At 43.1% G+C, this 25,482-nt stretch overlaps 1 protein-coding gene across 2 annotated transcripts in view; it reads right to left on the reverse strand.

The window, feature by feature from the left end:
• Window positions 1-25,482, reverse strand: part of AGBL1 (AGBL carboxypeptidase 1) — a 266,522-nt gene that overhangs the window by 211,098 nt on the left and 29,942 nt on the right. For both annotated transcript variants that reach the window (XM_088172621.1, XM_088172620.1), the window contains exons 6-7: window positions 10,557-10,594; window positions 1,598-1,806 (exon numbers count right to left, since the gene is read on the reverse strand). In XM_088172621.1, the coding sequence (XP_088028747.1) occupies window positions 1,598-1,806; window positions 10,557-10,594 (247 nt within the window). The remainder of the gene's footprint in view (window positions 1-1,597; window positions 1,807-10,556; window positions 10,595-25,482) is intronic.

A 25,482-nucleotide genomic window follows, 5' to 3' on the forward strand; every position in this document is an offset into this window, starting at 1 on the left:
CCACACACAGAGTCATTGCTTTCCCAGTCAGCAGCTGTTTGTCTTGTCATGTCTTCATCTCTTTCTCTCTTGCTACAGCCTGTTGTCCATCTCAAGAGACAAGATTTCCCACCTTTCTATCATGAAAATTATGAAGATTTGCATGGCACAGCAGCCTTTGTCTCAGGTTAGAGAAGGGAAGAGCACGAGTGAGACCTCCTAGGGCTGCCAGACTCCTGCCAACACTTCATGGCTTGGAGAGACACTGCAAGACTGACAACATCCCAAAGAAGCAGTGAGAGAATACTGAGCTCTGAATCTATCAACCCTGGTTATTCCTTGTCCAAGGTCTCCCTGATAAAACACACTGGGAAAAAAAAAAAAAAAAAAGGAAACTGGAAGGCCCTGAAGCTGTCATTTCCACTCCACTTCTGACCTTTGGAAGGATTAGCATTAGCAGTGTTTTCTGGAACCTTGGTATGTCATTTCCTGTTTGTTCACCCAAGGTGACCCCACGGTTGCACTTCCCATGGAGTTGCTCCCAGGCTGAGCTATCAGGAGGTGTTAGCTCAGAAAGCTCCATGGGCTGTGGAAGGCTCTGGAGAGGGAACGAGCCAACATCCACCCTCGAGCAGCTCTTTCCATCCACCCTATTCACATCTCTTCAGACCAGGGACTTCTCATTAACAGAGGCCATAATTCTTTGGGAGGTCTGCTGGCTCTGGCCACCTCATCCTACCTAAAGAAAAGGTCAATTCCTCCTGAGAAAAGAAATGAAAAAAACTCCAGAAGTCTCCCATATGCTGATGGTAAGAAATGACTCACAGAAGAATCGTTCATGACAGTGATGGAGAAGGGGAAGAAAAACACACTGAATCATAAGGCAATGGATTTTTTAAGGGAGAAGGAGACAGGTTTTTCTTTCTGATGGTTCTAGAGTGAGATAATGCATAGCCAGGAAGAATGACAATGGAAACACTCCTCAGAATCACACTGGCGATTTTCTCCAAGTTCAAAGTAAGCTAAGGAAGCATTTTGCTGAGGGGCTGAGGAAACTCTCACTGTTCTGTACCTGCCTTTTCTATACCTTATAGGCATCCCATCCACAGGACCATAGCATCTTTCTTGAACTCACATTCATGTTTCACAAGATTAAAATTTAACCTCCTGAAAAAAAACCGTTGATGGGTGTTTCTCATTAGGAAAGGCTTGGCTAAATGAGCATTTTGTTTAAAAAGCTGATTGAGTGGAATCATTTGGATATTGTAAAGAAAAATCTCACAAAAGGCCAAGCAATTCCCCTACAGAGATATTGCATTATTCCTCAGGAGAAGTAGTCCAAGCAGGCAGCAGGACACACAAGGAAAGAGAAAAGAAGAAATAAAAGCATGAACTAGAATTCCCATGCATCTCCTAGGAATAAAGGTTTGTTTTAAAATTAAACACTTCAGCTTTTCTAAAGTACTAACTGTACTAACGATAGTTCTTAATTTTATCAGGTTTTTCATCTATATGTCCTATCTTGAATGTACAGAATGATGGAATTTCTTGCAGTGGGATGTAGAACCCAGCCCTAAGCACCAAATCACCCCATTTAAACACAAAAAGCATCACTTACCTGCACACTTGTGAAGAGAATCTCCATTCCCCGGGAACCAAGGAAAGTCTCCCTGCCCAGCTGGATGTTGGTGATGTATTTAAGGCAGAGCAGGAGACCCCTACGAATGTAAATGTAGTTGTTGGAGACATCATTGAGATGCCAGTCTTGGTAGAGTCTCAGCAATTCACCCAGGTAGCCTCTGTTCACTGCCCGGCGGCTGTTGGACTCTGAAAAGGAGAGAAAAGGCTGAATTCAACTCCTTCCTGTTTGGTAATTGGGCTACTCAGTGCTTGAACTCGGACTTGAGCACCTGCTCATTCTGGCTTAATGGTCTCAGTTAAAAAAACATTTATTTTTTACCTTCTTTTAATATTTAAAATGTTATTTGCTGAACATGACCTATGTTCTTGGAACAATACCTGAAAAAACCAAACCACAACAGTGTCCTGTCTGGAAACACAAACCCTCCAGCTGAACCAAACTATAAGCCTGTATCTCCTTCCAGGTGTTAATAAACCTAATTCCAGTTGCAGCACCACAAGATTTCCTGAAACTATGAAAGCTCCTGAGGAATAAGAAAAGCTGAATAAAGTAAGAGTAGTCAAACAGCATAAAATCTTCACATAGTGCCACACTTCAGTCCTGAGAGAACACCTTGCTGAGATCAACAAATTCAAAAACCTTGTGGCTGTACAGTCCTGTCACAGCCAGAGAAATTATGTTTCACTTCTAAATGTATTCCCACAAATACCTGCATAATGAAAGCCATGAATCAAGTGATTCTGGAAACCCACAGTATTTAAAAATTAACAAAACACCAACACGAGCAATAGAAGTTTGGGCTTCTATTCTGTTGCTTTCTGGCTCCAAGATTTTAAAGGTCACATTCAGATAATGTTTAAGGCTTTACTGCATGGACAAGAAAATTACCAAGAAATATTTTTTTTAAAAATACATTTATAGAAATATGAAAGGAGATCTACAATATTCCCTTAATCACGTAGCTCCAGGATATCAGACTGAAAAGAGAAGATGATTAAGCTTGTGATATAATACAAATTCTGCTGAGTTTCTAAAACACATCCCTTCACTCACTGCATGCCTTGCCCTGGCCTTTAGGACAAATATGAAACCACAGCAGACTCCAGGCTCCCTCCCTTTAAACCAACCCTGCCTAAATTTTCCTGACTGATCCTGCCACTCCTTGCTGTGGCACACATTAAAAGCTGTCAGGAGCTCAGCAATCAACTGGGGGGCCAGGTAGCATGAGCAGGGCAGGAGCTGAGCTCTCTGGATGCCAGTCAGCCCTTGCAGCTCACAGCAGATGGCTCCTGGTGTGGCTGCTCCAGAGTCAGTGGGCTCCAATCCATCCCCACTTCATTAAACAAAGTGCCAGAGCCTCTCACACCTGGAACTTGACAGTCATCAGTGGGGATTCACTGGACAGGAGAAGCAGCTAGAGGCTAAGTGAGAGAATAGAAAGATGCTGCCTGAAGAAAATCAGCAACTAGAGAAGCTATGGAAGGAACAAGCAGGAAGCAGCGTGGGCAGCACACCTCAATTCCAGTGATGAAGCAGATGGAGACATTGGAAAGGGGGACATTGGAGGGATTGGAGGGTTTTTCTGGTCTGCTCCTGCAATTTCCTCTACCATTGGTACCAACCAGCATCCCTAGCCCAGGTTGCAAACTCATTTTAATGCTGCTCTGCATCTTCACACCACCCTGCTGCCATGCCCCTGCACTGACCTGCTGGTCCCACAGCAATTCCAGTCCTACACAGCTCTGCCCAGGCTCCCAAACCTTGTCCTGCAGCTCTCCAGCACTGCCTCACCTTGCTGGTAACCACCTACACTAACTCTGCCTGCTGAGGCTCAGTGGTTGTCAGCATGGAGAAGGTCACCCTCCTCCTTTGACCTTCACTCTGTATTTCTGTTTTCTATTTGACTCTCTGCAAGAAAACTTTAATTGCCTGAGAATCCCTTATCAATCCCAATGATTTTATTCATGATTTCCTGTTAATCCTCAACCAGCTGTCATGTTTACTAACCTGCAGGATGACTAACCCCTTAAATCAGTCAATCTTCCTTGAAGAATTACTCAGGAAGCTCTGTAAAAGTCAATAAGTATATAAAACATGACAAGAAGAAGAGAGCTGGGGAGCATAAGGTAGGGACAATTTAGATCAGACTCAGAGCTTCTCTGAGCTGTTCAGGGACAGATGAAATTGGACTAGATCTAGGGTTTTATAGCCTCTAGCACTCAGAGCTTGAAGTCTAAGCTTTCTGTGTCAATGTCAATAGGAAGAGGGAAAAGCTGGGAAGCACTGTGTGTAGAGCTTCTTGGGGAATTTATTGAAAAAAAATTCTCTCAAAGTGTGTTTGTGATCTTTTAAGACAGATCTCCACATTTGAATCTCAACTCCATAGGGACCAGAACACACAACTGTCCTATGCTTTAGATTTAATACTCCTTGAAAAGCATGGAGGAAGGTGAGCAGAATAATTCTGCTGTTTCCTCACATGTTTTCTGTAGTACTTACCCCCTTCATGATCAAAACAGTTTCTTCAAAATAAAGCTGAGATACTCTATTCTGTGAGAAAGAGATGGAGAGGAAGGGCTACAGTTTCCTGAACCCTTTGATCAGAAGCAATGAGAATTAATTGCTGAAGGGGCAAAAAACACATTCATTTTGTTTCTCCTGTCGGATTTCATTGATTCTCCTCTGCTCTCCTGTGCTGTCAGTGTTTTTCTTTATTTTTTTCTTCCATTTTTTCAGTTCTATAGTCAATAAAGTAGTGAATAAATGAAAGAGTAAGTATGCCAAGATCTCCAGAAGGCAGAATGGAAAAAGGAGGCCTCCCCACCTGTCTGTGTCTGTTGGTCTCTCCATCTAGGGATGCACCAGCATGGGTATCTATCTATATTTTGGCACAAATACAGATGGTGGAAATGAATCATACAGGTACAAGCAGCACTGCACAGATTTGCAGGCAGCAAGAATCACCCCTCCTGGAGTGAGTGTGTACGATCTGTGTGGTAAGAGGCAAAATGTCCTGTCTTTTGACCCTCCTCCTGATTTTCTTTAGTTAGACCCTCTCCTTCTCCCTAGTTATGGTCAGTGGCCAGTGGGAATGGAAGTTTTCCTACCACACAGCTTTCAGAGGTGCCCAGGGATGGTGCTTCCTATTTTGAGTGAACTGAAGGGATTCCTGTCTTGTGAGGCCATCAGTAGGAATTCAGCACCAAACCCAAAAAAATCACTATTTTGGCTAAAGACTGAGTTGATCAGTGGCCAAAGCTGCATTAAGAGAAAAAATCTGAATACACATCAACCACTTTAAGCTATAAATATCTGCAGCTATCAGATGAGCTCTCCCTCTGTAGCAGCTGGATGTGTGGCACTGACCTCCCCTTGAGCAGGGACAGCTCTCAAGGTTACCCCTCAAGGCTGAGGGATCCCTTGCCTGACACCAGACATGGATGGGTTGGTAAGTGACATTTTTTGCATGTGTGTGACATTCAGGACATATAGTGAACTTATGTGCTCATCTTTGCATCCCATACTAACCTTAAGTGCAATAAATAGTATTGTCCTTCAATTCATCTGTACTTATTAAATATTTCACATACCCAGGTTTATTGATTAAAACGAAACTAACTACTCGATCAGATCTGTCTGAGCAAATCTGACTCTCCCCTGTGACAGTGTGTCTTCCTAATCTTATTCTGCCATCTCTGACAGGGAGCACTGTCTTCACCACCACCCCAAATCTTTCCCTGGAATCCTATTTTCTTTCCTATTTTCTTTGCAAGAATTCCACTTCTGCCTGGTGAGACCGGGGGGAAAGGAAAACCTTCAATCCCTTCTTAGTCTCCCATATTTCTAGAACTGCCCCTCCATTTGTGGCTGCACATCAGTGAAAGTTGGAGCACAACAGCTCAGAACATGGGACCTGAGTCACCCATGCAGTTCAGAAACATCTGACATGAATCTCCAGCCAACAAGCAGAAGCCTCAAATGGTTAAAGCTGCATCTAAATTAGCAAGGAGATCTCACTAGAAAGTTTAGATGGAATTCTAGTTCTGTGCAGGGGGCCTAAAGTCAGGTTTTCAGTCTAGGAGATGAAAGCCTCACAACCACCAGTGCTAGTGTGGAACATTTCTGAAGCCCTCTTTGCAACCCAGTCCCCTTTGAAGTGTTTGCCAAGAACACGGGTACCACTGGAAAACATGCAGTGTATTTAATCACAAAACTGAATTACAGTCAACCTGAAATATGATGAGCAATGCACTGCTTACCAGGCAGAACAAAGAGATATTTATCTTTCTGTCTATCTGCTTAAATCTCTTTGTTGATGCCACTCAGCTGATTCATTATGCCAAGAACATACATTGCTACAGCTTGGAGATAAGAATATTCTACTAAATTAACCCTATGGCCCCTAAAGCAGTGAAAGGAATAAGAAAAACTCCAACTTCCCCACTCTGCTCTAGGGAATAAAAAATGCAAGATATCTCCTACAGCAAAGGGAACAGCTGTTTTATTCGATCATTGAGAGGCCATTTTTGCAGAGAAAAGCACAAGGGCTCTCTATACAAACAAAATTAATTGTCCCTATGAAGAAACCGAGTCACACATGAAGTTCTGGGATCACTTCAGACCCAGTGGGCATTACAGCAGAAGGTAGAATTAGCTCAAATAGTCTTGGAAGCCAGAAGACTGCCCTGTAGTTTTGCCCTAAACAGTTTCCTTTTTTTCCTTTGATTCATTTTCACAGTATCTTCTGGTTGAAAATCATTAAAAAAACCCCAAATAAAACAAAAATACAACTTCACAAAAATCTACAGTGCGATTTTTCTGACTGAAGTGGTTTGAAAGAGTTTTAATAAGGACACCAGAATTTGGAAGACTTCCTCAAAATCAGGCACTGAATTTTCTGAACCCAGATCATCACTGGAGGCACAAACACCACCCATGCCAAGACAAGGAGATAAACAATCATTATTAAGGATGTCAATAGAGAATAATGCAGCTCCTCAATATTTAGTTTTCATTACATCCATCCTGAGAGGCAAAACATCAGGAAGTTGCCATGCCCCAGGAGATAAAGCCATTCTTTTTCTCTGGAGAACTGAATTACTTCCAATTTGGGATACGTCTATGAATGAAGAGTCTTGGGGAAGGGAATATAAAAGACATAGAAAAATTACTTTCTTTCCAACGAATTGACTCTTCTCAGAGATAAAAGTATAGAATCAAGACTGTTTGCATTCTGAAATTCAGGAAGAAAAGACAGACACAATGCTTAGTTTAGATTATCATGAAAAGAACTGGAAAATTCAACTCTTATCACAGTACCCTACAAGACGTGATCATGGATTTGGAGCCAGACTGACACTGGAGTTTGAATCCAGAGATAGATAATAAAGACTTAAACTGGTGATAAGAGATGGGTACCTGCTGCATGAGGCAAATCCCAGACATTGTGCTGTTGGCTATAGGAGCTGGGATGGTTTAACAATGGGGTATTTCGACTTGAGATCAAAGACTTGCCTCACTAGATCTGTTGTCAAGCATTATGAATTCAGTTGTAGAGAGTGCAGGCCTAATCTGCTTCTGTGCTAGAACATCACTTTCTTCCTCAGAGTTACTTGCCCCTCCTTGATGCCAACATAAAAGGAAAAGAATGACAATGATTATTTTATGCCAGCAGCATATGATTCTTATGGTTCAATAAAAAATTAAAAAAAATAAAAAAAAGAAATGGGTGAAAGGTTAAATAAAGGTTAGTTGATGGAAGATGGGGAAGAATGAGTAGGATATTAGAGATGAAAGGCTGTAGGGAAAGGCAAGAGGATAAAGACAGCAAAAGGAGGAAGATTTAGAAAGAGAGAGGGGAAAGGCCATCAGCAGTAACTGCTGTTAGCACACAGAATTGTCTTGATGAAATAAGAACCATCAGGAGGTCAGCACAACCTGTCTTTTTAAATTGCTCATCACAATTTTACCAGGCAAGCACTGCACCAAGGGCCCTGCCCATTTCCCCAGCCTTTTCCCTCAATATCTGCTCAGCCAATGCCTCTGAGACCAGCCCTAGCTAATTTCCTTAAAGACATGCAAGCCAGTAATTCTGGGAAGCACAGATAGCCGGGAATAACAAACACGACCAAAATTAGATTAAAATAACCTGCTGATAAACAAATTACTCACCCAAAATACACATTGGATTAGGCACGGTGGGGGATCCCTATAATCACATCGCCACCGTGTGGCTCCTGCTCCCTCACATCCCCTCCAGCCTCTGCACCCCTTGGGTTTGTCTGTGCTGGGATAGCAGCTGTCCAGTTCGATCCCACTGCCCCCCAACTGGGAATGGTTTGCCTGCTTTATTCTGGGGTTTGGGTTCACTAAAAGCAATAAACCTCACGGCTCAGAGTGTCCTGGAGGGCATCCCACGCCTCCAAGCACTGCCCAAACAGGCTCCAGCCCCTCCACACCTGGGGTCTCAAAGACACAGGAATGCTTCACAATGAGTTCCTCAGAGCTTAATACAGAGCTGAACCAAGATCTGAAGACATATGTACAAAGAAGTAATAGAGCAAAGCCAAAGGAGACTGCAAAAAATAGCATGTTCACTCTGGGACAGAGAGTGGAGATTTCGGGGAAGTTGCAGCACCTCACCCCACCTCAGTTTATCTATACAGTTTATATATTTTATAGTTTATCTATAGTCAGGATCTGCCTCCTCCTCCCCACCCTGGCCTGTAGTGAACATCTAGAAATTGAAGAAGGAAGAATGGACATGAGTAACGCTGGAAAGTTTCACTGTAACATCAAAGAGAAGAACAATAAAACTCCTGATGCTCTTACAGACAGTCAGCATCACTACAGATACTTACCAATCAGAATGTTCAGCCTTATTATAAAGTCAGACTTAACATGGTGGAGAGCCAAGAGATATTAAAAAAGCAGTAAGGCAATGGAGGAAGAACTCAGTGGGAGCTGTTTGGTGCATGCATGTGGGCACGGCAGGTGGTGAACAGTAATTGGGGGAGCAGCATGAGAGGATTGGTAAAATACTCTGGGATGTTTGCAAAGAGATATGTCAAGGGGGAGAGACTAGCTGATGATCAGACAAGAAATATCAGTATCTGATATCAATATCCATATCAGTAATCCGAACTTTCAGAGACACAAAGCTACAGCACTGCCATTAGAAGGGACTTAAACTTCTCCATTATTCACCATTTCTTTGACTACTACTGCGTGGCAATCACTGGATATAGGGACACAGGACAACCAAGGTCTCTCATCTCTCACTGGGCATCCAAGCATTTCTTCCCTCTTGTGGGTGAAGCACAAGTTTGCTGTGTTCCATCACTTACTTCTTTAGAGCAGCTTATACTTCCCCCTCTGAAACACAAGAGCCACAATTTCCCAGGTCCATCTGGACTGGTAATTTTTTCTTACTCTGATGTCTCTTTCTCAGGCATACCTTGCTTCTTGCAGTTATGCACCTGAAAAGTGAGCATTTAGCATCAGCTTCTGTTAGGAAGGAGACAGAAGCCAAACAGTTTCTAGCCAGCCCATAGCTCTGCAGGTGAACAAAGCCTCAAGTAGAGCTTCTGGAAGCCTGAGATGAAGAAGGATGTTGCTGAATCCATCAGGGAGACACACTGCCATCTGCCTGCTCCCTTTAAAACTGCTTTTTCAGTGCAGCTCTGCTAAAAGCAAGAAGACACTGAACCTCCAGCACAGCCCCAAGTATAACCACGATCCCCTGGATCCCTTTGGGCTGAAACAAGGACACTCCCGCAGGGATATCCCCAGAATGGCCATGTTCTTGTCCCGTCTGCCTTACAGCCACCAGCACCATCAAAATACAATCTCCCCACCATTTCCCAGCAAGCAGGTTAATGGAATTCTCAACAAAAAACCTCACAATAATCAGTCCACCACTTCACTGCTGTAGCACTCTCCAGGATTCCTGCCTTCCATTTAGTTTGTATCCCAACTAAAACATGCTCTGGTGCTTCTGGGTGCTTTGCTGTGTACAGCTTTACCCCTGTTTTCATAAGCAATTTTCAAGTGCTACAGCATTCACCAGATTTGATTCTTAACTTTCCAAGAACCCCTGCACCACTCAAATGCACTGAGGCTAGGGCCACAAATATGTTAACTGTGACAAAGAAAGATGTCCTGGTGCAATCCTGAAAAATAATTCATTGCTTTTTCAAGCATGGTGAATTTATCTCAAGGAACCAGAGCTGTTTCTCACATCTCCTGACCCACACTTCCCAAAAGACACAACCTGCTCATTTGTATGCAGCTACCACAGCAGTCTGCTCCAAAAGCCTGGAGCTTCTCACGCCCTGAACCACAGGACAAGGAGAAAACTAGAATACATTCTTGGCCACTCAGAACTGCAGAAATCACCCTACAAGCACAGTTCAGGCTGACTTCTGGTATGTGATGCTCTATTTGATTCTACAGGATCAACACCATTTCCTATATTCCAGCTCCAGTACCTTAAAAAAAAAAAAAGGCAGGAAACAGACAATGTCTTTTCCTAAAATCACTTTACCATTCACAACCCAACACCACTGCTGTTTTTACATCCTTTTCTCCCTTTCCATGGAAGGAACAATAAATTGGGAAGGGCAATAAGTATTTGTCACTGGCTGGAGAAATCCCCCACTTCTCTGACTGCACCAAGCCCCAGGACAACCAGTGCTCTCTAAATACTCAAAATAAGAGTCCAGCCTGGTTCCCTGTGCTCCCACAGGGCTGGGGGTGCTCCAAGAATCAGAATTGGTACAGGAAACTCTTGCACTGCTGCCTCTTTCCTATGCATTGTTCTTTGGGACCAAGGGATGAGGGAATACCAAGGGAGAATGAGGTTCAACAGGATCATTCTGTCCAGCAGCACAGCACAGAAAGGAAATTCAGAAAGAATATGAAGAAAAAAGCTTACTTGATCTCAGCAGAGCTGCCAGAGCCCCAATGGCTGCCCTGGGGAAAGAAGAGAGATGGAGAAATAATGTCAATTTCTTCAATAATTTTTGTAACCTTCATCTTCACAGTCTTCTGGGCCAGGCTTCCCAGATGGTCTAAACTGACAGCTTATGATGGACTTTGACAGAACTGCAATGTTTTACACCAACAGAGGATCCAGCCTCTGCAGCTGACTCAGTTATTCTAAAAGACCATTAGCCCTCTAGCTTTACTGTTACACTGATTTGTAGTGACCATTAAAATTTAAAGCAACACCCACAAAGTGATCTAACAAGTCTTTAAACTGCTGCCCCTGGCTTTTTCTTTGTTCCAGAGACTTAGCACATGCCCACTCCAGACACAAGTGCTTCTATCTGCATCAGCAGATAACTTCCATATCAAGCTGGGACATCCATGTCAATATTTCCAGCAAAATCCCACTTCTTTGTCTATTTTCCCAAAACAATCTTCACCCCTATCGTCCCTCCCAGCTTTAACTGAAAACAAAATTGAGTTGCTTTTAATTGAAACCACATCTTGCATTGCAGAGGTATGTACAGGACCCCACTCAGAGGACTGGCAGGGAGGGTGCTAAAGCTCTGTAGTAAGAGCTGCTTTCAGTGAGTAAAGGCAGGGACAGACATTTCTGAGGACCTTGTGTCATTTAATTGAGCAGGTAAGCAAGGGAACCTGCCTGAGCCAGCACAGCACTGGTTTCACTGGGAGCTGGTCACTAATTTGCAGCTTGAGAAGCTGAACTGAGACATCATTGCTCCCCAATTTCTAGAGGCAAGTTCCTTCCTCGTGGTAAAATCTCCATCCCACTTATCTCACAGAAGACTTTCTTTTCCAGTCATGTTCAGCTGGAGCAAGACCCCTGGTCTAACATGGCTTACTGCTGTGAAGTTTCAAGTGTCCAGAGCTGATTAAATAAATACAGCTACAAAAACCTCCGTGTGCCAGGATTCTTTAAAATGTAATCTCTTTACAGACCAATCCCCAAATAAAATTGCATTAAATTCCATACTGAGCCAATTATCATCCTGCAGCAAACAAGTATTTTTTGTCACCAAGCTCCTGTTCATTGTGTGTCCCAACAGCAGCAGAGACTAAGATTCAAGAGCTGGGTCTTGCTGATACTGGGTCAACATCTCTATCTAAAGTCATTCTTTCATAATGAATCTGTCAGAGTTCAACAACAGCTTTATAAACTGTGAAGAAAACGCACTCAAATGCAGACAGAACAGGAAATCAGTAGCTAAAAATCTCACCAGTGGAAGCACAGTCATGCTTTCATTACTTGTTTAGCTCCAACTGAACAAAAATCATTCAGATGGTGGAAGAGTAATGTCATCCCCCAGCTATTCAGGCTGCTCAGAAAAGGAACACCATACCCACTGATCACTCAGTCTCTCCTCAAGTTTAAAGCCTGGGACAAAGTAAACAACGCTAAGCAAATCAAAATTCCACCTAGAGCATCTCCCAAAGCTCACACTCCAGTACGTGTCTTTAAAGAGAGACTGCTCTGCATACTTGTATTTTACAGGTCTAATGTGATGTCTCAATCACCTGGCAGAGCAATGAAGGAATGACCAGAGTATCTCTGGCTCCAAGCAGAAGAGTTCTCAGAATTTCCTCTAGGCTTCTGTTTCATGTTGTAGGTGCTTATGAGCATTGCTAAGAGTTTCAGCAGAGCTACACTACTGTCATAAAGACAACACTGCCAGCAAACCTCCCATCAGACAGTAAATCAGCAAATCTGGATCTTCCAATACTTTTTGGGGGTGTCTGTGAATAACACTGTATGCAGACAACTTCATTCATCCTCAGAGGATTCCAGAATTCCCAGAGCATGTTCTCAGTCTAATCTCCAGCTCCAGCTGTCTACGTAGGTCAGTAGACATTGATCTGCATTGCTTTAGAACAAATTTTGAGAGAAAAAAACATGAGACATGAGGATAAATCGTAAAACAGGTAAAATAAGTCTAAGAGATAAAAGACTTATCAAGAGTACATCAAGCCAACCTAACTTGTATCTTTCTTTGATAAGAAAACCAACTTCTTCTACACAAGGGAAGTGTCGTAGATCTAATTTATCTGTACTTCAGTAAAACATTTGATATGGTGGCACACTGAAAATTATTAGCCAAGCTGGAGCACATGGGGATTAGTGTAAGAATTACAATGTGGGAAAGGAATGGGTTAAAGACTCAATGACAGGAGTTGGTTGGAAAAGGAATTATTAGTCTAGAGGGAACTTATGTGTGGAAGTCCTCAAGGATCTTTTCAGACTGATCTTATTTCAGCTTTTCATTAATGACCTTGGCACAAAAAGTCAGAGTATACTAACAAAATCTGCTGACCGTGTGAAGTCAGGAACTGCTGCCAATAGCAGGGAGTTCAGAATATCTTCCAGGAGTAACAAGATGTTCTTGAGTTCTGAAGGAACAGAAATGTGATGAAATGTAATAGTCAAAGTGCAAGGTTAAGCATTTAGGGTTTAATAAGGATTACTGTTACGAATAGGGGCTCATAATTTGGAAATGAGTCGAAGGACACCCTAGATACATGAGCCCATTAAGGGATAAGGACAAGCATAACGAGCAGGGTGACAGCCATGAAAAGGACAAATCAGGTCTCAGAAAACCACTGCCAGTGGAGAAGGGAGCATGGATGTTCTCAAAGAAGGCTTCACCTGAACAGAACACCTGTGTGCAGAACTCAGAAGGAACCATGCAGAAACGTGCCAAGGAAATCATTATGGCAGCAGAGACATAACTCATTAAAAGTCTTAAAGATCACAGTTTAGTCACCTTAACAAAATGATAGCCAGGAGACAACTGGATTGTTCCCCTCAGACACACTGGGTGGCAGAGAAGTAAACACTGAAGAAGGCAGACAGATACTTAGGCTGAGGAAAAAATTTGGCACTAGGACAAATGGATATAAAATGGCCATGAATAAATTTAGCTGGAATTGAAAGGATGGGTTTTAAGCACTGGAAAATGAAGGCATGAAACATCCTCTTGGCAGCAATGGGACAAACAACCTAATGACTTTGAAAAGGCAGCCTGGATTGCTTATAATGGGACAGCCAGGCCCAGTTGCCAATGAGGAAAGAGTCTGAGGAAAGTGACCCAGGAATGACTGTACCCTTATAGCCTTACATTTTAAACACAGATATAATGGGAATGAAATGAGAAACATGTATTCTAAGTGCAGAGTTAATCAGCCAGCCCAGAAAAGAGCAGCTGCATCAGCTTAAGATGGAAGTCCAAAGAGTCCAGTGTCCTGTGGCCAACAGTGCCAAGGAAAGCATGCAAGGCCACAGCAGATACACAGTGCTAGGACTTGCAGAACAGGTTCAAACTCCAGCAGCTTTCAGTCCAGAGATTCCATAAACTAGAAATGGTGCTTTTGGGAGGGGTTTCAGCTCACAGCTGATTTTGCTTCCATATATTTGCCTGAGAACTTCTGAACTCGTGTAAAATCTTAGCATTCATAAATATCCTGGAAAAGGACTTCACACCTATATGATGTAGAGAGTCAACTCCCTGCATTTGTTTTAAGTCTGGACTTTCAATCAGCATTGTAATTTGCACGTTAAGTCAGGTGTTAGCACCCCCAGAATATTGCCTATCTTTGATGATGAACAAAATCAAACACACCAAACACCTTATGGGAAATAATAAATCATACAAGAGGAATAGAAGCAGAAGCTTTCACTGAAAGCAGCAGCAAGACCATTGAAGCATCAGTGGGGCTACAGCAAGCCAGGCAAATGGTGTTTGTGATAATACCAGCACCTCTCAGCACCATATGGCAAACCAACAGCATCCTTGCTGGCATCAGGAGATATAACGAGATGAGTAAGCCTGGGACAGGAAGACAGAGAGAGGAGTTCATAAATTGTGCACAAGAGCAAGGACAGGGCAGGAGGAAGATGAGAACAGGAGGAAAAGTTTAAGAGCACAAGAAAGATGACTTGATGAGCCATATGCCAGACCAGAGAATTTGATAGCGTGCCCAGAGCAAATCTCTGCATTTGTCTCAAGACGGAATGGAGGGGAGACAAGGGGGGGAAAAGGGATTAAATCATTAAAAAAACTTGCCAAATCTGTCCAGATGCCTTTCTCTGATTTTCTGTGATAACACATTAGCAAAATCTTAGCTGTTTTGTCAAGTCCAGTGTACACCTAAGGAGATTCATTTCTATATTACAAAAAAAAAAAAAGTATAAATAAAGTTGCATTATCTCATAAAGCATAATAATAAATGCTTCTCCATAATCAGAAAACACTAAAACCTCCCTGTAGTAGCAGTCAAGACAGCCACTCTGAAGAATGGAAAACTTTGAAGTGTTTCCAAGTCAGCAGCTTGGATATCTGGGCAAGAGTACAACTAGCAGACAGATAGACAAATGCAACTTCCAGATCCTGTGCTTAGGAACCAAGAGGAACAACAAAGAAAAACTCCATGTCCCAAGCCAAAGCACAATTGGATTAGGCAGTAAAACCAGGCTATTAAAGAGCCTGGACAAAGGAGCCCTGTGCCTAGGTCACCCTTTCAGACCTGAGCTGCCAGGATATTTTTTGCTGGAAATCACTGCAGGCAGAGGAGCCTGAAAACCAAGATCTCTTCTGCACTCTAATCCCAATTCACAGCACAAGGCACTATGATGGACAATCCTGTGCCTGTTTCTGTCTCTGGAAGAAAATAGGACTCCTGAAAACACAAAACCTCACTCCAGAAGAGATACAGAGTTGACTGCATGGAAAGATTTTAAGACTCACAGAACACACTGTGAGAACACACAACCACCCAGCATTAGCCTGGAACTACAAACAGGAGACAGCAGAGAAGCCAAAGACTGAACAAAGAAATGAACCAAAAGGGCTCTGTAGATCAGCCCCCAAGTAACTTAATCATCCTTCTTCTGTGAAACTGTGCCTTCTACATGCTAAAACACAGAACACCCTCTTCAAATTAAAGCACCAAGTCATTAGCTTTCATTCAATAAAGTAAATCTCTTCAACCTGATGCCTAATTCCTTACAGCAATCTCACCTGGATGATAAAGACGTAAAGCACTATTTTTACAGAAATGTAAGAAAAGGTTCTGCCCTGGCAGAATCTATGTTGCTCAACTCCTCCTGCCCTTCACCCTGCTATTGCTCATATACTCACTTACTGCTGTCATGATTCTTTATACCACAAGCAGTGTGGGGAAGGGACCCTGCAGTAGGTATTTGTACATCACCAGGCACAATGAACCCCTGACTCAGAGCTCAAAATCCCTAAGCTTCCACGGCCCCTCTCTCAGGGCAGAATTAAATGTCCTCAAGTGTACACATAATATACACATTTTGCCTCAAACTCCTGGGGCTTGTACTTAACTACTGGAATTTATACAGTCACAGAACCACTCACTGTAAAGATCATTTCATATTTGACAACTGAGAGACATTCAGAAACAACACACAGGCACCACAGCAATAGGTGCTTTATAAATCCTACCAGAAAGTAGATCTCATCTGAGGCAGATGCCTTGAAAGTCATTTCCCTCATGGCCCAGAAACACAGATTTGATATATGCCAGCACTTGCACAACGACTTGTTTTAAGGACTTATAACCAGCAGTTTCACAAGTCTTGGAAAAATGGGTGGGGAAAAGCTGCTTATGCTGCTGGCATTTTCAGAGCAGTGCTAGTCTAGGACTTATGCAAGAACACCCATCATCTTGTCCCCTTTAATTCCAGCTTGTTAGCAAGGCATTAAAACTTACACTGAAGGCAAAGTTTGCTTACAGTCTGCAATGTCCCACACACTGCCAACAGGTGGAGTTTGGAGATCCAGCTGTTGTGTACAGATGTGCTTTCAGTGTAATGCTGAAAGATGAGAGGACAAAAACCACACACTCCTTTTCTAATGGATACATCCATTCCAGTGACCAGCATGTCTCAGTTCCCGGTTCAGCCTTCACTGCAGCTTCTTCCAAACATCTCTGCCTGCTCTGGAGCCTGTCAGGTTAAAACCAGTGAAAAGGTACAGCCTCCCAGCCTCTTTCATCTCTGCCTTGCAGAAAGAGGAGTGACTCCAGGCTTATCCTCCAGGCATCCTTACAAGTATCCTACTTCTTGTTGTGTACAAGTATAGAAGTGGAGACAGTTGTATCCTAAAAAGTGGAGCTATTCTTTACAGCTCTAAATTAAATTAGCTTCAAAGTAGTAACAAGAACAAGGTACACGAAACACACTTAAAACCTTGCCAAAAGAATGTCCAGGTGCTTCTTACAGGGCAGAACTGGCACTGCCTTCCCAGGCTGAAGCCATACCTCAGATTATGTCAGCTCCTTCTCCGGGGTCAGATGTCACCAGTATGGCTGAGGCAGGCTGTGACAGCTTGTCATTCACATCAAGATAAAGGGGCTGGAAGGTTCACAATCAAGACAGAATTCTTAACAAATTCATCACCCAGGCACTTCCAGGGTGACAGTATGAGAACCCAGCTCTCCCACCCCAGGGTCACATGTGAGGGGACTGGGAAAGGGGCTCAGTACTGTCCTTGACTGATTAAGAGGAGTGGTGAGGACACTCATCAAGGCCACAGCTGCTTACAAGAACCAGCAGAGCCCTGTAGGACACCTCATACACAGTTAAAGTGTGTCAGGGAATGTGGTTAAATCCCCCTCCTTCCCCCAGGCAGCTGTCTTCCAATCCAGTTACCACTCAGTTCAAAAGATCACGGTGGTCTCTTGGCTCACTCCTTAGCTGTCATTTTATTTGTAGCTCATGCATTTCCAGTAGCTTTTGCTCTGGAAACCAGAGGGATTGACATGGAGACTCTGCTGACAGGAGAGCATGTGCCTCATACATGAGGGAAGACACCCAGCCTCATTTTTCTTACTTCTACATCATTCAGCCTCCAAGTTTCCTGAGTGCTGTGGACATTCAGAGTAAGGGCAGGGAGAGGGACACGATCTGTGCGCCCTGGTCAGGGCAAGATGAAGTCAAATGACACTTCCTGGTGACATACCCAGGAATCCTGGGCTCAAGTCTCAGCAGCACAACTGGGACTTCTTTCATTAAGAGAAACTGAACTGCAGGTACTTTGCCACTAGGGAGTCTCTGACGGTGAACAATTCAGGGAGAGTTTGGGAGTACCCAGCGGTTTATGATGCCAGAAAATAAGGCTGCACACACACCATATTGCTGGCAAACCCCTGCACGATTTTCATTTTATGAATACTCTCAATTACTGTCCGTGAAACATCCAAGGGCAGCTTGTGTTGCTGACAGTCCAGGTAGAGAAGCATCGAACACATCACTGCTTGTGCCCAGAGCTATTGGAGAGCATAAAAGGGAGGCTGGTTTCAATGCAATCAAGGCTAAGAGCCGTAGCTCTTCCTGACTGCTGGTTAGCACAAACCATCTCAAAGGCAGCAGTAATCTCAGGGTACAACATCTTTCAAAAGCACTTTGTAGTGAAAGGCTCCCTTGAGCTGTGTCACCTTTCCTGTGTGGAGCTAAGCTGCTGCAATGGATGGAAAAGCTGAGTTCTCATTTCAGCTTTTCCTGTGGTTTTCAGAATTCTGAGGTCTGTTTTGTTTGGAGGGTTTTGGTTGGTTGGTCTTTTTAACCGAAGAAATAAACACCTTTCAGAGAAGCTAATTTAAAGAATGTGTACAACATAAGAGACTTGAAAAGGACATGAATTATGAAGCTGAAGGACTGAGAAAGCATCATCTTCCTTGATCTCTTCCAAGAAAGAAGGCTGGCTTGTACAGAAGCCTTTTCTTTAAGCGAAAGTCAGATGTTTCAGAATAAAAGAAGGAATGACTTCTATTGAACACAAGATTAAAAACGCCATTCTTTTTAATCTAATGGTATTGTTTCCATATTAGAAGGCCCTAGAAATATCCATCAGTTTGAATTTATATTGCATTTCCCTTCCCCCCTGGTCCTATTCAGATGAAGCACATCCATAAAGTCTGGCCAAAGGAAACTCAAAGTTTGAAATCTCTAGGGAAGAAGGCTGGATTGCAGAGGGTTTTCTGAATATGCCAGAGCAAGAAGCTGTTTCATGCAGCAGGTGCAAGTGCAAAAAGGCAAAATTAATCTTCCTGCATGCAATGCATTTATCAATCCCCACGTGCTTCCCAAGGAGGTATCACTTCCCCTGTTATGCACACAGGTCAGATGTTTCTATCCATTACTCCTACCAAATACCAAAGGATGGTAGACAGAGTTAGACCTGCCTGAAAAGCTCATATGCAAGTGGAATTTCAACTAAACATGCAGAAGGAAATGTGCAGAATAGATCACTAAATCTTTCCTGTTTTCCAGCTATTCCCACTTTCCAACCTTTCTAATGATTGTGGTCCCTAAGTATATCCACACATAGCCCTCCAGCACTAAATTTAGTGAGAATTGGGCACTTTACAGTTTGTTGGTCCTAACTGATGTTACCAAACAGGAACATGCTTGGAAATACTGAGATATTCATTTGTATGCCACATGTGCACACAATACTGAGCTTAATTGGCACTATTAAATCAGCCTCAAATTGAGAACAATGCATAAACATGCTCAAGAATCACAAGTAACATTCTCCTTACAGATTCACAATAGGCATCTTGACCTGAATTTAAAAGGCATTTTTATGTCTAAACATGCAGGTAGCACTCAGCAGGATTTTTCAAAGCTTCTTTGTATACTAAGGTCAAAACTACCTTTTAACTGTACAGGTTAATCCATTAACCTGCTGAGAGGCTTTCTTTTATGGTTACATTCCCTTTCGTCTTCACACATTTAAATATATCTGAAAATATGGACATTCATTCAAAAAAATCAGGTCTCATCTAAGTACCTTCAGTCAATGCCAACAGCCAGTTTTAAGAAATTTTTCAAATGTGTCTTCTGTGCTAGAAAAAATGCCCATTTTACCCACCATGTGTGCCAAAACAGAGGGCTGCAAAACACATGTAGAATGTTGCTAGAAATGTATTATATTGACTAGTTTTTCCACAAGTAAGCATGAAGTTTTAGGGGGAAAAGATGTTGCAAACGCAGAGCAGGGAGAAAAGCTTATTAATTTGAATGGGATTTTCCATAAGGATTTAGCAGAAAAAGCCATCCTGCTCCTCACCTCTCTCTGCCATTCTGTGGTTTGTCTTGCTGGATGGTGAGGATACTGCTGTCTTGTGCAGTATATCCAGGAATACATCTGCAGGAAAAGGAAGGTGTGGGAAGCAGAGGGCTTTCCCACTGCCCTGCAGCAGCTTTTTGGACATCAGACTGCCAGGCTGTGATAGAGAAGGCAGCAGAGTCACCTGAAGACTGATCAGGCTCACACACAGCAGGACAGATACTGGAAAAGAGGATGCATCTTCTGCAGAAACTGTCCCTGCAAGCTGGCTGAGCCACCACCCCAACGCCTGCTGTGACCCTGTCCTTGTCCTGTCCTCATCTCCACAGCTCTGCAGGGCAGCAGTAGGACCTGACTGCAGGCTGCAGGGCAGAGATGAGGCTCTCGGCAGCCACAGGACCTCGAGATCTGCAGCAGTTCAAAGAACAGCCTGAATAAACAGCAGTGGGAATGGCATAGGTAGGGTCCTGAGAAAGGAGGAGATGTTTATTTATTCATTTCAGTAGAATGCACAAGAGTCAGAGAAACAGGTTTAACTGCTACATCACCCATGTTGCCTTCCACACAGCACTTTGCCCAGCTGCTGCCTGAGGTTCAACACGCAGGAAAAGACTGACTCAGACTTTGAGAGGATGGGAAGGAAGACTGCCAGGGACAGCCAGAGCACAGCCTCAGCTTTCCCCTCACATCTACAAGCAAGGGGATTTGAGAGCAGGCAGCTCACACCAGCCTCAACTGCAACACAGGTCACTACAGCACCATGGAGCACATGAGGCTGGTGGGGAGGCAGCTGTGGCTGATCCAGCCTAACCCTAACCCTGATCTAGCCACCCATAGGATAATGAATTTGTTCAGCTGCACATGTCTAACTCCTTATTAAGCAATAATCTGGTCACATTTAATGCCGGTGTCTGTTCTTCACAGCATTTAGCTAGAATGTTTAAAAGGAAGATAAAGTCAGTAAATGTCAAAATGCAGCACATACAGGGTCAAATTCTCTGAATTATTTTCTGTTTGAAAGCTTCAATGTCACACTAGCATAACTGCAGGGGCTTTTTGAAGCAGTAATTTGTAGAAGCCTAAGTAATGAAAGTTAGAGGTTGGGATTGTTTTTTCCCCTTCCTTTCCACTGGAAATCTTTCATTTTATATAATCCAGCCAAACTCTGGGATCTGAAAACAGACTACATCAAAGCCAAGGCTAGTAGAACTTAAGGTGTAAATATAATAATGAAGAGACAGGGATAAAGAATTAAAATTCATAGGAAAAATTCTGAGCATTACTGGAATGGCTCTTCCACATAGTAAAACCTAGAATATGATTAAAACTGGAATGACCACAAATTTTAAAGTGCAATTTTAAATAATGAAAAGCAAGGAGAAAATTAAGCTTTTGACTAGACAGTGACAGCTGTTGTGCCATTGCAGCATATGCCCTATGGTCCACACAAAGCCTGAACTCTCTCTCTTCAACACAGGAAAGAAACATCATGGATTTGGTGTGCTGATGTTCTAGGACGATTCTCTCTTTTCTATTCTGCAATAATCTGGCTTTTGCTGTCCCAGAGCCATGACCTTTCCAAGGTTTGCACATCAGGGGGAGTTTCCATTCCCATCCCCAGAGCTGCAGCCATCCATGTTGGGAATCAGCAGCCCTGTTCTTCCTCACCAGCCACTTCCTCAAGTCTTCAGGTTCTCCCCTCCACATTCCAAGCCCTGCCTCCAAACAGCTCCCACAGCAGCTCAGCTCTGGGTTTATTTACAGATTTTACTGGCATTGCTGCAATTCCAAGTGTTGCCCTGCAGATAAAGAGATCGAGAAGAGCTGTGCCAGCGTTAGTGAGCCAGAGCTGTGCTGAATCTGTGCCACTGCTCTTACAAAACCTCCTCTCCCTAAAAAATTCATTTCACCTTCACTGGCAAACACTCTATTATTTACTTTATCTCTTTCATCCTCTGTAATAATTGTTTGATAATCATTTAAAAGAGCCTGAAAGACTGAAGACTTTGGAGCTCTCTTTCACCCACTGGAAATTAGTCTCCTGTGTTGCCTCTGTATCTCTAAATCCAGTTACCCTGCTGCTGCTACAGCTGGTGAGGCTCCAACAGTGCTATCAGGACAGGGAACCCTGCAGCAGAAAGGCTGTTGCTAAGGCTTTGACACTCTCATATAACTCTGCTCAGGGCAGGTCTAATCACTGCTGTGCTTTAAAACCACTGATAGTTCTAGAGACTGGCTCACACTCCACCTGCCAGCATTGTCAGCACTGGCGGAGCTGAGGAAAAGCCTCAGCAACCACAGGAAAAATTATTGGGGCTGATTTCTTTGCAGGGACAGCATTGTGCAAATCGCTTCTGTAGAAGTTCTGCATTGAGATTATTTTCATTGCTTTTTTCCAAATTTCCCTTTTTTGTCTTTGGACTGAAAGCTTTTGTGGGGAGGATTTCACAGCTGCTTCCTACCTTCTTCATAAGGGCAAGAGGCTTCTGGGTGGGAGGAGAAATGGCAATAAATCAAGTGAAAGGCAAAGAAGAGGAGATTCCTGAGCTCTCACATGTGCTGACACACAAGTGAGTGCCCTCAGCTTTATCTGCTCACTCTCTGGCCCCTATCAGAGATTCACGTCATTACTCAACTCAATGGTTTTTGAGGGGGAATTCTTTCTTTGTCTCCTTGACACAGGAAAACCAATGTAGGCAAACAGGCAGGGTGGGCACCAGTTCATCATCTCTACATGCACATTCAGATAGGCTTGTTTAGAAATCCCTTCCCTCCAGTCCCCATCCCCCAGGGCTGCCTGGCTGAGGTTTTCTGAAGGCTTTGGCACTTCACAGCCACCTCAAACATGATTACAAGGTCACATAACCACGTTGCTCAACCCTCTCCTCACTGCACCAGCTCCACATTCACTCCTCAGGCCACTTCAACCACATCCCACCTGAACATAAAACCTTTCACAAATTCACTACTGTTCTGTCCCTCTTCTCATTTCCCCCCTCTATGTTCACTGAATGCCTCAGACAGGGCTGAGTGTACCCTTACTACCTTTAGTAAGGCATGAGAAAAGCATGAGTTTATGTGTATTAGGCATATGAAAAGTCTCATCTCAGGTGACTGTCTCACAGCAGCACAGTATTTCAGGTTAACACTTCAGACACGAGAGATCCTTTGTCTCCTAACATGAAGACTTTTTTGCCTTCTTTACTTGTATAGCCCCACCACCACTGGTGAAAGATCTCCCTGCACCTCCAGATCAGGAGCCTGCACACTCCACACCTCACAGGTAACCCACCAACTTTCAGAAGTCATCCCAACCTTAATTTCTTCCTAAATTATGAAATATTTTATAATCCTTCTAGCTGTGTTGTCATCTTTTAAAGATGTTAATAATTCCACTCTGGTTTTGACATGCTACTTACAAAAGACTTGGCATTACCAGTTCACACTAGCCTTGACCTAAGCTCCTACAGGGGACCATCATATTCAGCTGCAAGACAGCATTATCAACATTAACAATTCATCTAACCCAGGGAAGCACTGAGATGCAATTGATGTATGAAATGAAGTCGCACATCTCATTTGGATGGGAGTGACAGTTTCCATGGTTACATGGGATATGCACATCAGAGAGGTCCTAGGCAGTGGGACTGCAGTGAGGCACCCAGGTGTTATTTTTAATCCAATTAGAACAAAGACCAACAGCAAAACAGATACAGCAACATGCATAATACCCCCAGACTGGAGAACACGTCCTGAGAAGCTTGGGTAGCCCACACTGGAGGCCCTGCTGCAAGCCCGAGCATTTGTTAGGAGGAGGAGGAAGATTAAAGCTCAGGCAGAGGGAATCTCTTGCCCAACTCACTCACAGTTTCCTGCAGTATGGACATACCCAAAGCCATCACGAGGCCAGCCATGAACTGCATCTGCCATAGCCACTGGCTCTGAAAAGCCAAGAACTTGAGAACAGCAGGGACGTGCCCTCACAGCATCTTTCCAAATATAGTACTTGATATACAAAAGGGGAGAAATAATGGGCAGGCAAAGAAAGGCCTTCAGCTGAAAGCATTGTTTCTCTTTCAAACTCTGACCTGAAACAGATGTAAAACATAAGCCAGACTTAAAAGAAAAACGAAAACATCTCTTTCAAAACAACAGTCTCGCTAAGTCGCTCTGTTTCTAAATCGGTTCCTCCCTTCCTACGATATATAAACTTAAGCTCAGGAGTGAATTTCCCTCCACATAATGCTCATTCACCAATCTTTAACGCCTCAGATGTGGGTGCATCTGTGGTGAAACGTGCCATTCCAAAGGCTACCAAGAGATGGCACCAGGATTTCTGTGTGCCACGTGTTCATCCAGACCTCTGGAACAACCTTGGGAGATGCTGTTCCTCTCCGCCTCATCAATTCCTCATCTATTTTCAAATCTCGCCTGAAAACATCTCTTTTTCCCTTGTCTCTACCTCTTAATTTTTCAATTTCTCTCATCTATTGCTATTAACAGTACAATGCCAATAAAGTGTAATTCTGAAATGCAACTCTATTTGTTCTGCAAAGAAGCACTGACATACCACCAGTCTGAAATGAGATTTTGTAACTGATTATTGATATTAGAACAGGTCATTCTTTGAGAGAAACCACACAGACCGTAAAAGTAATGAAAGAGAAGGAACTGCATGAAATTGGGACACCTCTGGCTCCAAGATCATTTCTTCTATTACAATGGCTCACTGCAATAAATTTGCACAGTAGGGTTTATTTACTTATCTTAGTGATGCAACTATCCCTGCTTCATGTTACCTGAGATTTTAGTCAAGTTGAAGAGACACTTTATAAGAACAAAAATTTACAAGACAACACTCTTTCCTTTGCTGCTGGCATCATCTCACCAGAATGGTATTTTCTAGTTTTATTTAATAGGACTTCTAGGATAAATCCCATGTACATCAAGGCCAGATGGGAAGCAAGTCATTTAGCTGTGATATAGATCAACAGAAATGTTTTTCACTTCCTGTGAATTTTCTACACGAATCAAATGAACCAAATAGTGGCTGTTTATTCTCAAAATGCTAAGCATTGATTAATTCTGACCACATTCCAATAGAATCATGTGTTACTTTCCAATTAAATATCCAGACTGCTCAACATGATTAATGACAAAACACAGACTAACAAGAGGAATTAAGAATGATTTACTTTTGATCTTCTATCAGGAACCATTGCCAAATAAACAAAGGCATAAAGCTGTGTATGGAGCATTCCTCAAAAAGAACCGATCACAACAGCTTTCCTATCAGGTTGAAGAAGAACTAATCCTCATGTTGGTGCCTTGAGTTTCTGTTCTTTCTCAAAATACAGTCTGGCAGCAGCCAGATATGCCAGATATTCTTCTGTTCATGAAGAGAGAGGCTGGAAGTTTAGACCAACCTAGGAGATGGAACTGCAGTAAATGTTTATGGTGGTCTACCAGCAAGACATGTTCCAGGATTGAGGATAGGAAAAAATCAAACTGTCTGCACTGGGGTCCAGGGCATGTTTGCAGTTGGATCTCTTCCATGTGCATCTCCATCATTCTCAGCAGAAAAGATAAGTCCAGTATTCAGGTCATCCCCAGTACACATCTCCTCTCTCCTTGTCTAAATCAGACATAGTCCACTGCTGTTCTGGCTTTTTCTGTCAGTGTTAAGGCCAGGAGAGCACCTGTACAAGCATTTCTTGATGTGGTACCTTGGTCACTTTTCAACACTATGGGCTCAACACT

Source organism: Sturnus vulgaris, chromosome 13, assembly GCF_052056855.1.
Source record: "Sturnus vulgaris isolate bStuVul1 chromosome 13, bStuVul1.hap1, whole genome shotgun sequence".
NCBI classification, from domain to species: domain Eukaryota; kingdom Metazoa; phylum Chordata; class Aves; order Passeriformes; family Sturnidae; genus Sturnus; species Sturnus vulgaris.